This window comes from Rhinolophus sinicus, chromosome 1 (assembly GCF_057876585.1).
Source record: "Rhinolophus sinicus isolate RSI-liver-muscle chromosome 1, RSI-T2T, whole genome shotgun sequence".
Taxonomy (NCBI): Eukaryota; Metazoa; Chordata; class Mammalia; order Chiroptera; family Rhinolophidae; genus Rhinolophus; species Rhinolophus sinicus.
Window position 1 is genome coordinate 135,754,836 of NC_142501.1, and position 14,796 is coordinate 135,769,631.

The 14,796-nt window shown below is 37.2% G+C and overlaps 1 protein-coding gene across 1 annotated transcript; it reads left to right on the top strand.

The window, feature by feature from the left end:
- The first annotated feature begins 1,518 nt into the window (after positions 1–1,518).
- On the top strand, positions 1,519–11,668 carry CNGA1 (cyclic nucleotide gated channel subunit alpha 1). Its single transcript, XM_019741002.3, has 8 exons — positions 1,519–1,631; positions 2,385–2,501; positions 3,487–3,549; positions 5,382–5,423; positions 5,501–5,611; positions 7,370–7,477; positions 8,451–8,557; positions 9,852–11,668. The coding sequence occupies exons 1-8, from the start codon at positions 1,525–1,527 to the stop codon at positions 11,261–11,263; spliced, it is 2,067 nt and encodes a 688-aa protein (XP_019596561.3). The 5' UTR covers positions 1,519–1,524; the 3' UTR covers positions 11,264–11,668.
- Positions 11,669–14,796: the final 3,128 nt, after the last annotated feature.

The window sequence follows — 14,796 nt, forward strand, 5'->3', positions numbered from 1 at the left end:
CATACCATTAATGAACTGGTTTAGCAACTAAGTAAACAAGCACATGCTAGTTATGTAGCATCATAATAGACATTAAGAGGGATTAAAAAAATCTTTTAAGAAATTGTCCTGATTTCTAAGAACTCATAATTAATTGAGGCACTAAGGCATATACAGAAAACTGTTAGAAAATAAGGAGGAGGGGTGATAGTAAAAATACTAACAACCGTTACCGTTGTTGGACACTTACTATCAGAAGAGGATGCTGGCCCCACTATATGGCTGGGTGCCTGCAATAGCAGCCGTGCTTGAATGCGTATGATTCTGTAACCTAAAGGTCACTGGGCCCACTGCAGTCTTTGGATCCAAATAAATTTCCAGGTCATTAATGGCACGTAATTCCTGTTCCTGCCCACGTGCACCCACAGAACCTCCAATCTTACCACCTTAAAACGTCTTCCCAGTGTTTTCTAGGGAATCCCTCAAGGGGTGCCTCACATGTGCTGGTTTTTGTGGAGATAGGTATGTTCTTTGAAGGAGTGAGTCATGGAAGATGAAGGCCCATCCAGGCCCACGTCATCAAAGCCAGGGTGGGGGTGGGGGTCGGGGGATGGAGTTGAGGTGGAGAGTGGGGAGTGGGGGATGGGGTGGGGGGGTGGGAGTGGACGTGGGGAGTGGGGGTGGGGGTGGGGGTCTGGAGGAGGAACATTCTCCACTTTGCAGCCAGGACCACTGCGAGGCAGGCAGAGGGGCAGCAGGGAGCAGCATCTTTGTCATGGGTACTGGCATTGTCAAGGTGCGTATCTTCAGAGTTGGGGAGAGCGTCCTTCTGCAGACTGTGGCCAGAAATCATCCTCTGAGGGCAGTTGAAGTACGGGAAGAAGGCAGTGCAGTAAACAGCAGTAATAGGAGCATGGTATGCACTGGAAGCAACTGGAAAGTGAATCGATGTTTGGCCGACCCTGTCCCACCAGGTCTTAGGAAATAATATACCCTGACTAGAGTTTAGGCAGTGTTTCTCAAAGTATGTATCAATGATTTAGGGGGTTTGCTAAAAATGTGGATCAGTTGCCTCCTTATTCACTCCACAGTGAATACCACTTAATGTCCCCCCCCCCCCCCATTTTTTTGGAATGCCTTCAGAAATTCACAGTTGATTACAGCCATTTTGGTATTTTATTTTAATGTTTTTTATCATTGCTTAATTGTTTGATGTGTATGCGACATCCCTGTAGTTTTGTCCCACACCTACATTGCCTGAAAATTTCAGAACTGGATAAATCCAAAGTTAAAAAAAAAAGTTCAGTACCTTTGTTATATTCTTGAATTTTTAAAACAGACACAAAACACTGGGTAGTGGTAATTAGGGATTAGGTCATGTTTACATTCTATTAAAGAATAATTACCACATATAACAGCAAACAATACTGTTATTACAGCTTGAGAAGAATGGTAGAGTGAAACTTTTGATTATATATAAGTACATTAAAAAAAACAACCCTTCCTACTAAAAAGCCTTCTTTCTCCCCAAAGCTTAAACTCACCATGAAGAAAAATATTATCAATACACAGCACTCTTTTGTAAACATTCCCAATGTGATTGTACCAGATATTGAAAAGGAAATAAGAAGGATGGAAAATGGAGCATGCAGGTAAATCCATACATTTTTCCATGCATTTTTAAATACCAGCCACAGTTCTTAAATTTAACTAGGTTCAATTTCAATTTAACTTTTAATTTGTAACCTTGAACTTTATAATTTATTTAATTTAGTGATTTTATTTAAACTTTGGAACAGCATAACTTGTATAACAAGTAATCACAGGTATTATTGTGGTCATTATTTAGAAGTTCCTATTCCAAATATTTCTTTAGTCACCAGCAAGACCTTTCCTCATGGGACATTTCAGTTCTAAAGGGATAACATTGCCATAGATAAATGTGAGAAAAAAAACACCGTATGAAATGCCTACATGTTTTAAAAGTGTAATTTAAAATGGTTACACTATAAATGAATAGACCGTGTATACATGTGGCTGATTTATTTTTAGTGGAAGGAATTTTATTATAAGTTAGTTCATACAACTATATAATATGACCCAAAACACAGATATCACATTTTCTATTTGCTAAATCTTAACATGAACCAAAGCATCAAACAATAGAAATGTGGAAGACCTCAAAAAGTCATTTCTTAGTTACATGCATCTTACTAAATTGTGCCTATAATGCTATGTATCCCGTACAATTCTCATTTCCCTCTAATTAAAAATTGTTATATGTGTGTTAGTTTGAGAGGGAAGAGGAAGAGATGAGGCAATGGTTCCCCTAATGGGACCTGTTGTTCCTCCATTACCGTTGAGGACATTGATCTAATTCATCTCTGCCTCCCATTGGACCGTAGCTCCTTTTCTGATGATGATGGCAGTGCCTCTGTATTTGAAGACTCCGAAAGTGAAAGCCCCCTCGCAAGGGATTCCTTTAGAAACAAGTCACACAGAAGGGGAGGACGGTCACAGAGGTGAGCAGTATGATCTCTCTCCATATCTGTTTTTAAACCACTATTTATATGAAAGAAAGGTCTTCTACTCCTTCCACTTAGTGGTCTTGGAAAATGCTCTTGCTCCGCCGCCACTATGCAGGATCTTGGGAGAAACTTGGTACTTCTGCTCCTTACCTTTTTTTTCTCTTGGGAAACTGCCACTGCCTGAGGACTATTCATGTCGGTGGGGCTCCAAGTCATAAATACTCATGCTAATCATGTTCCTTGAGACATGCATCTGTCTCTTCAGAAACCTTATGCCCCAGTCCTCTCTGATTTTCTCCTTCTCTCTGATCCTTTTACCGGGGTCCTGAAGCAATTGTATGTGAGAGGGGTTGGCCGTCATTCTTTAAGATGCTGTGTTCCATTTGACCCTATTTTCAGGGAAGTAGAGCACTGGAGTGAGTTGCTAGAAGAGAAAAGCTAGAAATCCTTAGCAGGAAATGAATCAGTCATGGAAACATCAAACACATGACTCCAAGGGTGTGGAGAGCAGTGCGTTGTTGGTGCAGATCAAAGGTGCCCATCCTATCAAACATATTTCTGTTTTCTTTGCTTTTTCTCCCTCCTTTCTTTCCTCTCTACTCTCTTTCCACTGACCACCTCCAGCTGTCCCCTCTGTTTTTATTTGCCTTCTCTTCTCTTCCTATCTCCCCTAACAATCTAAGTCTCAAGTCTCTTGCTGGGAGTTAGAGGCATTCAAGTTCGCTCAGTAGAGGCCGAGAAGGATTCTGATTCTCGGTGTGAGCATTGATGAGTCGGTGTTCATTAATCACTTTGGTTCATGGCACTGATATTGGGCAATTGGTCCTTCATGGAGGCTCTGTATTTCCAAAAATTGTCTAGACAATCATTAGTAATGAGTATAAACTGGAAAGAATTTGTTCTTTAAAGCTGTTTGCTTACCATGAACTTGATACGGATGGTGCCTACTATGATTTCACGGTATTTTTTCATTTCCCAGGGAGCAGTACCTGCCTGGTGTCATTGCACTTTTCAATGTTAACAACAGCAGCAATAAGGATCAGTAAGTACATTTACAATAGAAAACCATTGTATTGGTTTTGTTTTTAAAGAAAACCATTAAAAAGGTAGGAATATAGCTGAACCTGTTATTCAGCTGATATGAATTAGGCAAACTGTCAAATACAATGGCAATGATATTCTGTTATTTTGTTGTTTGGTTATGTAGTTCTGGAAAATGTAGCTACCCATATTAAAAGTAGTATGTATGTACGCGTGCATGTCTGTACATGTGTGTATATATTTGAATCCTGCATACAATTATGGAACCCATCTCTTTTTGATGAGTAAGTACTGCCACTGGTCTCTGTTATTTCTAAATCCTGTCATCCCTGTCACTCTCAGGGAACCCAGTTTTGTACCAGTCTCTCCTACTATTAGCTCAGGCCCATAGAAGACAGCACCACTGAGCTTCTCACCAGCACATTTCTTATCACTTTTGCATCCTCTGAGCCCTCTTAGGGAACATAATCACTGGTGGGCTAATCTTCCTTATGTAGTATATCCAGGTTGGCATACCTCTTCTGTGAGTCTTTTTGATACCTTCTTCTGTCATCTGCTGTGAAATTTATAATTTCCATTTCACTTAGTGTGGGCCCTCACCTTTTCTGAACTTTAAGGAGCCATCCGAGCAGTGCATCAGCCCCATCTCCTATATTGATGCTAGGATGTTAAATCCTGTATCGCAGGAGTGTTCTCCCATAGTTATAAATTCTCCGTTTTCCAACTTCATGTTCTGTTCCCATCTGTACATGACGACCATAGATGCCAAGCCCCATTTCACTTGTCTATTTTGTTTACTATTTCTCTTCAATAGCAGCTTTCTACATATGCTGTGTCATTTGTAACCAGATGAAATTTATTTGTACATTTGCACCTAAAAACTTCCTTCCCTTTAACATCCTCTCTCTTCCCAACGTTTCCAACTCTTGCCCATACTTTGAGGCTTAGGTTTAAACCTGCCTCCCTTTAACAGCCTTCTCTGACCATCCTAGTGATAGTGAGATGCCTGTTCTTTCATGTCTGAACAATAAATATTCCCAAGACTTCCCAACCAACAATGCCAGTCTGCTGTAATCTTAGGTCTGTTTCTCTGACTCCAGAATCCATTCTTCTGCTGATCGAGAAAACCAGTCATAGAAAGAGGCCTCTAATCACTTAATCTCTATTCAAGAAGAAATTGTATATAGAAAAAAATGATCTCAAATCATGTAAAAGATTCTAAGAATTAGGATTCCACTGTGTTACCACAGAACTTTTCGACTACCCATAAAAATTGCTTCAGTCAGCATCAACCCTCTAAAGAGAATGGAAGGCATTTTCTTGAACTTTTCAAATCTCTTATTCAAGGATAAATATAAGTGATCTCAAGTAGATTAAATTTGAAATTTTATATATATATACACACATATATACATATATACGTATATATATATATACATATATACGTATATATATATATATATACACATATATACGTATATATATACATATATACGTATATATGTGTATATATATATATATATACATATATACATTGAGACTTTGAAAGCACTCTCTTTCAGGTGCTGTTGTTTCTTAAATTTCTCTCCTTGGGTTTATGCCTTTACCCACCTCCATTTTCTTCAGTTTTCCACATTCATCTATCCAGGAATTTTTGGATGCATGTACAATTTTTGTAGCACTCTCCATTAGGCAACCAGATTTCTGGCTTCTGAGCACAGGGGCAGGTCTTTGAATGCAAGGCTGAACTGAGAATTCTTGCTCAGTGGAGAGGAAAAAATGGAAGTCAGAATGTAATTTGATTATGTGACAGAGATATTGTTTCTTCTTTAGACAACCAAAAGAAAAAAATAAAAAGAAAAAAGAAAAGAAGAGGTAAGTTAGACTTCCACATTTTTCTGCCCATAGAATTTTTGTATTATAATACTAACTACATATCTCATTTTTTTCAGCAAGTTAGACGATAAAAATGAAAATAAAAAGGGGCCAGATAAGAAAAAGAAGAAAGAAAAGGACAAAGAGAAGAAAAAAAAAGAGGAGAAAAACAAAGATAAGAAAGAAGAGTAAGTATTTATACTGGCATTGAAATTAGGAATTAATTTGTGATGGGTTTTAAATCCGGGGATAATTTCCCTGCCCTTTATAGTAAAGAGGCCCTATGTAAAGACTAAAGAAGTTATTAAATGTGAATTTAAATTCGTTTCTTATTTTCTTAAAATTAACAATGGAAGCCTTATTCTTAGTTTTCTCATAAAGAATTACCCCAAGCACTGATGAAGATAAACTTACCAGTGGGGTATATTTAGGTGCCAAAGAGAATTGGGTTCCTAGGGATCTTACCATCAATTTTTAAAATTGAAATAGGAATTTAATAATTTCATTAACATTTTTGAGTAATAAATACCATATGGCAAATACTCCAAAATAAAGAAGTGTCATTGAAAAGCCATGTCTAATTTTGAGAGCAGTGCAAATGCTATCAAAACACCAGCCATTTGAAAGATTCTTTTTAAAACAAACATTTGTGAGTAGAATTTCACAAGGGTAAGGCTGAGAGATATTTGCAAAGCTATTGGTTTTTTTTTACATTTTATTAAAGGGAAAGTTGTTTTCTAAACTTACATAGAGAAAACTCTTTACCAGACAATAGTTTACTTATTTGTACCGGTTAGAAAGTTGTTGAAGTTTGTATAAAGAGAAAATTACTTGAAAATATAAGGTTGATACCAGAAAAAAATGTTTTTCAATTTCCATTTGACCATATATTTTCTTCCTCCCTTTCTCTTGCCCTCTATTGCCTCTCTTAATCCTTCATACATGCTATGAACAAGCACTTTTTATTAGATTGTGTTATATGAGGTCTGACAATTACGTTTGTAAACTCATCCTAGAAAAAGTGCTACATACCTCATTGCTGAATATCACTATGGTCACCTTCTAAGTACTCCTCTTGGGAAGCTATGTACCGACGCCAGTGCCTAGTCCACCCTTCATAGCAATTTTGGAACTCTTTTTCTGGAATGGCCATCAGAGCTGTCATCATATTACACTTGATGTTCTGAATGTCATCAAAATGTCTTCCTTTTAACATTTTCTTTATCTTTGGGTAAAGAAAGAAGTCATTGGGGGCCAGATCAGTTGAGTAGGGAGGGTGTTCCAATACTGTTATTTGTTTACTGGCTAAAAACTCCCTGACAGACAGTGCTGTGTGAGCTGGTACATTATCAAACAGTTCAGTTGTTTGCGTCTTTTTCATGCAGCCTTTTCAGCACTTCCAAACAGTAAACTTGGTTAACTGTCCAGTTGGTACAAATTCATAATGAATAATCTCTCTGATATCAAAAAATGTTAGCAACATTGTTGCAATAAGTTTGCGAACTTTATTGTCCCACCTTGTATTCTTTTTTCCATACAGATGAGAAAGAAGCCATGAGTGTAGTTAGCAGTGTAGTTCCTGGTTGTTTTGTTACCTGGTAGCGGTAGTGGGAAAGCCGCAATTCTCCCACCAGCGTTTGGCATGACTGATGCCATGATTCCCTCTTTGTGACTGGAATGATAGAAGTGTCTGCAACATCACAATGAAACAAGGGCTTTAATAAAAGTCTAATGTGTGGTTTAATGTAAGACTAGTAATTTATCTACCCACCACTCACTAAACAGTTTCTTATGACTAGTGCACTTATGCCAAGTTCATCTTCCCACTGCGGAGTGAGCTTCCTATTTCATTAATTGTGAGTGATGGGCATAATTATATTTGATAAGTGAAATAAAAATTTTCTTGTTTCTTGATAACTTTCCCCTTTGTTTTTAATTTCTGCTAGGGAGAAGAAAGAAGTCATGATTATTGATCCCTCAGGAAACACATATTACAACTGGCTGTTTTGCATCACCTTACCTGTTATGTACAATTGGACTATGGTTATTGCAAGGTGTCTATATATTTTTGTGGATCTCAGCCCACTTCTAGTTTCCAAGTTAATTGACTTAACAGTTTGGCCTAGAGTTCTTCAGGACATACCGTGTTTCCCTGAAAATAAGATATAGCTGGACCATCAGCTGTAATGTATTTTTGGAGCAAAAATTAATATAAGACCCGGTCTTATTTTACTATAATATAAGACTGGGTATAATATAATATAATATAAAATATAATAATATGATATCGGGTCTTATATTAATATTTGCTCCAAAAGACGCATTAGAGCTGATTGTCTGGCTAGGTCTTATTTTCAGGGAAACAGGGTACCTCTTTTCTCCACCACAGATTGTAAAGAGACCCTACATTATTCTCAAGTTGTTTTCATAAGATCAGGAGTAGGTGCTTTGGTTCCCTATATACTTAGAAATCCAGTACCGAGATTGGGGGTAGGGGGGAGTACTTTTAAACTTTTGATTGCTCAATCATTGAATTAGAACTTGGGGAGGAACTTTATGTTTTCTTTGGCCTATAAGAAAAAAGTGTTGCCAAGATCAAGCATAGGTTGTTATAGAGCAAGATGTGTTTCCCAAATCGTTTCTATGGTTCCCCATCTTTTAGGCCGTAAACATCTCAGCCATCCAATGTAATTTCCTGAAGCATTTTGGGTACAGATGTTCAATATGAACCTGGTTATTAATGTGTATCCCCCAACATATTTGACTTTAGCTTGAGGCCATTTATCCTTATTTGATGTTTTCATAAAGCTGACTAGTATAATGGAAAAAATATTGGAATTCAGAAGTGTGAGAAAACTAACTTCAACCACTCATTTGGGAAAAAATTTGGGAAAGCCGTGGTTGATTCAATGGTCTCTCAGGACCCCTTTTAGTCTTCTACTTCTCATTGTGATAAAAATCATAAAGAGGACTTTTACTTAAATTGACCCCCATTTCATTTTATTTACAAAAGATTTTCTTTTACAGAGCGTGTTTTGATGAACTTCAGGCTGATTACCTAGAATACTGGCTCTTTTTGGATTACTTATCAGATGTAGTCTATCTTCTCGATATGTATATACGAACAAGGACAGGTAAATATGTTCAGCTTTGGATATTTTGCAATTTCATTCTTTCATCTGTAATATAATTTGAAATTTCCTATTCAAGCATTCTTCAAAATAAACTCACAAAAACCTGTTTTAGAGGAAAAGGCACAATTGGAAGCAAGAGTACTATATACCCACTCAGAGTCTTAGGTCACTCCAACTGATTCAGAAGGACGTTACTAAGCAACCATTTGAATGTGATGGGTAGCTTTTCTCTGTTATCCTATTCATTAGGTTTATGCCAGGTGAAAGATATAGAAAGAGCAGAAGTAGTCTGTCAGCTTTATGGGGAAAGGGTAATTGCTACCTAACAGAGAGATACCTTGAGGCAGCATGGGGAAAAATGTTATTGTACCCGGCAGAGCTGTACTAGAAATTATGCAAGAAACAGAATGCACATCCTTAACTCTACTTTGTGGTCCAAGGTAAGACATTATTACCAGGGGGCAGGATCCTGATAGCTTTCCACTTGAGGTATTCTTGTTAAGCAAGTATAAGCTCATTGTTTCTCTACTGCTCTCCACATACTACTGTAACCAGTGTACACAGGGTATAGCTAGCTTTTAAGTATTGTTATGTCAAGTACGGACATTCTCTAAATATCAGTGTGCTGGAGCAATGTTTCAGTTGTTGTATCCTGTTTGCAGCTCTCGTAGTCAGTCTAGGAGGACGAACAAATTCTTTTCCTAGTGATACATGTCAGAGTATTGGAATTCTGGGTTTAATATACAAGGCCTATGGTAGCAGTGTAGAAGGGAAGATAGCAGATGTCTAAGGAAGGGAGGATGGCAAGAAGGAGATATGAAAACGTAGCCTAGATGGACACTTGTGCTTTACATTGAATGAGCAAGGCAAAAATATGTATAATCAGACAGTAGGGCAGGGACCCAAACTTCAAGAGTGGGGCTGGGATTCTGTCAAGAGAGTCATGTGAGGTGTAATCACAGTGCTTGGGTGTTCAGGAAACTTTCTAAGAGCACTGTTCATAAAAGGAATGGCTTTTCCTGGATAGAGATACTGGATTTAGAGAGATGTGTATATATACATTGCATATAGTTTCTCACTTTTGCACTTAGAAAGTTTTACTTTTTATTTCTGCAAAAGAATATTTTCCATAGCTTTACGGTGATTGGTACTCATATTTTATTATATTGCTAAGAGTATATTTATTAAAAGTGAGTTCTTGCTTTGAACTCAACGAAGTTCATTGAGAGTTATTTTAGGGAAATTCACAATGGCATAAAAGAAAAAACACATTTTTTTTTTTTTTAAATTTTAGGTTACCTAGAACAAGGACTGCTGGTGAAGGAAGAGCTTAAACTCATAGAGAAATATAAATCAAACTTACAATTTAAACTTGATGTTCTATCAGTGGTACCAACAGATCTGCTGTATTTTAAGCTGGGGTGGAACTATCCAGAAATTAGGTTAAACAGACTATTAAGGATCGCTCGAATATTTGAGTTCTTCCAGAGAACAGAAACAAGGACAAACTACCCAAACATCTTCAGGATTTCTAACCTTGTTATGTACATCGTCATCATTATCCACTGGAATGCGTGTGTGTACTACTCGATTTCCAAAGCTATTGGATTTGGAAATGATACATGGGTCTACCCTGATGTTAATGACCCTGAATTTGGCCGTTTGGCTAGAAAATATGTATACAGCCTTTACTGGTCTACACTGACTTTGACCACCATTGGTGAAACACCACCTCCCGTGAGGGATTCTGAGTATGTCTTCGTAGTGGTTGATTTCTTAATTGGGGTATTGATTTTTGCTACCATCGTTGGTAACATAGGGTCTATGATTTCCAACATGAATGCAGCCAGAGCAGAATTTCAAGCAAGAATTGATGCCATCAAGCAATATATGCATTTTCGAAATGTAAGCAAAGATATGGAAAAGAGAGTAATTAAATGGTTCGACTATCTGTGGACCAACAAAAAAACAGTTGATGAGAGAGAAGTCTTGAAGTATCTACCTGATAAACTCAGAGCAGAGATTGCCATCAGTGTTCACTTAGACACATTGAAAAAGGTACGCATTTTTGCTGACTGTGAGGCTGGTCTGTTGGTGGAGTTGGTCTTGAAATTACAACCCCAAGTCTACAGTCCTGGGGATTACATTTGCAAGAAAGGGGATATTGGACGAGAGATGTACATCATCAAGGAAGGCAAACTTGCTGTGGTAGCAGATGATGGAATCACTCAGTTTGTGGTTTTGAGTGACGGCAGCTACTTTGGTGAGATCAGTATCCTTAACATTAAAGGGAGCAAAGCTGGCAATCGAAGAACAGCCAATATTAAAAGCATTGGCTACTCAGATCTGTTCTGTCTCTCAAAAGATGACCTCATGGAAGCTCTAACTGAGTACCCAGATGCCAAATGTATACTAGAAGAGAAAGGGAAGCAAATCCTGATGAAAGATGGTCTGCTGGATATAAATATTGCACAGGCTGCAAGTGACCCTAAAGATCTTGAGGAGAAGGTCACTCGAATGGAAGGGTCAGTAGACCTCCTGCAAACAAGGTTTGCTCGGATCCTGGCTGAGTATGAATCAATGCAGCAGAAACTGAAGCAAAGATTAACCAAAGTCGAGAAATTTCTGAAACCACTTGAAACAGAGTTTTCAGCCATTGAAGGATCTGGAGATGAAAGAGGGCCCGCAGACTCTACACAGGACTGAAAAGCTGGTTATTAACAAGGACATGCCTCATGATCCTTTTGGTGATGTGATTAAGTTGGAAGAAGAGGAAAATTCAGCCGGGGCATTTTTCCCTAAGGAAAACATGCTTTGGTCCAGGGCACACGGCCCATGCACTCACCTGTGAGGTACCATGATTAAAGAATCATCACATCTTAGGATTTTCCACAATGGATAATGTGCAAAGATATAAACTTGTTCACATGCCAGCATCTATATCTTCTGATTTCCCCCCCATATATCCTTCCTTCGTGTAATAGTGTTTATAAAAGTGAATAAGTGTCCCTCATGTGCAGGCAATTTACATTGCTGAGGAATAACTGGGAAGTACCATGTACATCACGTTCAGGATACTATTTAAAAAGAATTAGAATGCAATAAAGTAAAATCCAAAACTATAGTGAATATGACTTCATAGTTTAGTAGGGAGCTTAGGATCCCATAGAGCTTCAGGGTCACTTTGAAGATATTGTGTACCTTAGGACTTAGACAGGGTCGTTGAGAGAAACCGCTTACTGATAAAAGTATTACAAATCAGACTTCACTATATAAATATATGTATATATTTGTATATTACTAGATTTTGTAGGAATTTTTTATAATAAAACAATTTTCTGATAATTGAGACCTGATGGCAGTGGGTCCTATCTTCTTTCTCTGACCGACCTGCAATACGAAAAAGAGATAAAGGTAATAATATTCCTGGGTGATTAACAAAGGAAATTGTTGTAACATTAGAAAAGGAAACCTAAAAGTTTAATGGACCTGCATGGGCATCACCTGGGAGCTTCTTAGAAATTCAGAATCTCAGGCATAACTACTGTTGAATCTGCATTTTAGCAAGACCATTAGATGATTCATACCCACATTAAAGTTTGAGAAGCACCTATCTAGAGAACCAGGAAGGAGTTAATGGAGACGGTTCTGGAAAAGAAAAGGGACAGATAACGTAGCTGTGGAAGGCATTGCTAGTCAATCAAATAGCTCTCTACTGCTGAACCCAGATGCGGTTAAAAAAATTCTCCTTAACCCAGATCACTGGAATTGTTCAGAGCCTTCTACCCCTGCCTATAATAAGATGACTTAACATAGCTTTTTGTTAATTTGACATTTCAGATATTTATGTAGAACTCAGTCGGTGTATGTTAATGGTAGAATTTATTCTACTCTATCAATAGCATGTCCATTGAACTGTTCACATTATGTATTTGCAGTCTTCAGTTTCCCTTCTACATGTTGCCTGTCTCTTCAATCAATATCAGCTGGCAAGTATTTCTTCACTTTCCAACTTGAAATATGATGTGACTAAGCATCATACCATTAGGTGGCAATGTTGATCTACAATTATAACGTTCAAAGCTTGAAGTGTATTTTTCTCCATAGAAATTGTAGGTAGTAAAATCAGAGTTCTTTGGCAATAAAGGGTCATTTTTTTTAACATGGGTATTTCCAGAAGATTTTAGTATAGCAAAGTATATACCAGTCTAAAATGAAAACATGATCAAATAAAATTTTAAATGCTAACTTAATGGATAAAGTTACAAGATAAATGGAAGCATTTCAGTTTCTTACTTTTAGGAAGCTCACCAAGGCAATAATGGTAATGACATTACAAGAAGCCTTTAAGAATATGTAAGATATGTATTAGAGGTAAACAAAGGGGGGAAAAGGACCAAGTAGCATTTATATTGAAATTCAGTTCATATTTTTATTATTTAAAAAAGTCTATTGCTTTAAAAAGTTTGAAAACTAGTGATGTGTTTTAACAGTGTTGGAAGTATGCCTGGCTAGGACATTGTCAGTTTAGGTAATATTCTTCCTCATGACTACTGAAATTGTGTTATTGGATGTCCTTGTTTACAGACTTTAGAATATAAAATATCCAACAACAGGCTCTACACTCAAATGGAATAGTTTTCTATTCACTGGGCTAGTTTATGTCTAGGTGAAGGAGAAAGTGGGGAAAATCAAGGAAAGGGAATCAGAGAATAGAGAAAATGCAGAAAGACCCTAGAGATCATCTTGTTCACCCCTCTTCATTTTATAAATACAAAAATGATGATCAGGCAACACTAAAATTGGTGAGGATGTAGAGTATTAGGAATTTGGAGTGAGAGTGGGAATTTTTACCATACATTGGAGAGCAATATGCTAATATCTGCTAGAGCCTCAAGTTTGGCTGACCTAAAACCCAGCAATTCCATCATTAGGCATAGTCACTGGAGAAAATTGGCCACATATGCGTAAGAAGACATGCTAAATAATGCTTATAATATTATAGTAAAAAACGGAAACAATCTCCTTCATCAAACGGAGGTTAGATATAAAAATTGGAATATATTCATATAATAGAATGCTATCAAATGTTTGAATAATAACAGATAACACTTATATAGTGCTTAGTTTGTACCAGGTACTGTCCCAAGTACTTCTCAGTGTCAGTGCATTTCATCTTCATGACAACTTATAAGGCAGGTTCCATTGTGTACCCTGTTTAACAAATGAGGAAATGGAGGCACAGAGAGGTTAAGTAATTTGCCCAAGGCCCACAGGAAGGACGTGGGATAACCACTATTGGAACCCAGACAGTGAGGCTTCAGGGTGCCTGCTCTTAACCCTTTGATTTGTGCGGACTCTTGTATGTATACATAATGTCATCTATTCAAAATGAACAAATACGCAACTCAACACTAAATAGTGTTTATGGATTTGTACCTGTGATGTAACAATCTAGTAACAGGCATGGGAATGGTAGACAGCAGAAATCAGAATAGTGGTTACTTCTGTGGGGGATGGAGAGAATGGGAGGGGAGGGAGGCTGAGAAATTCATAGTATTTCAACTGTCTGTGTTGTTTGATATCTTTTAAAACAATCTGAAGCAAATGAATCCAAATGTTAAGATTTGACAAACCTAGTTAAAATATGTATATATATGTGTATATATATATATGTGTGTGTATATATATATATATATATATATATATATATATATATATATATATAAAATATGTATATATATATTTTCTTTCTATAATTTTTGGTATAGTTGAACTATTTCAAAAGAAGAAAATAAAGAGAAGTAGAGGAGTTAAGTCTAAATTTACACAGCTTAGAGGTAAAACCTGGACTTTTGACCCTTGGTTCATTGTTTACTTCACCATGAGGTTGTACTTGATTGCTTTCTATACACACCAAGTTGAGTGTTTTATAGGGTTCTACTTGGTGGTAACATGCCTGTTATCTGTATGTTTCCACTTAAAGCTAGTCAGAGTGCATATTGAGTAAATTCAAGACAATACTTTCTAGAATTACATTTCACGTCTGGCTCTTGGTTTCCTGACGAGTTAGAGGTGAAAGAATGCATTTTTCAACAATGCATTCCTCTGGGATTCTGAAAATAGAGATTTACCACAAAATTACTCTCCAGCCTGACAATGTGGGCCCTTAAAAAGAGTTGATATTGGATTTCTTGTCAGATTGCCAGTTTCTCTTCTTTTCAGTTAGGTTCATTTTT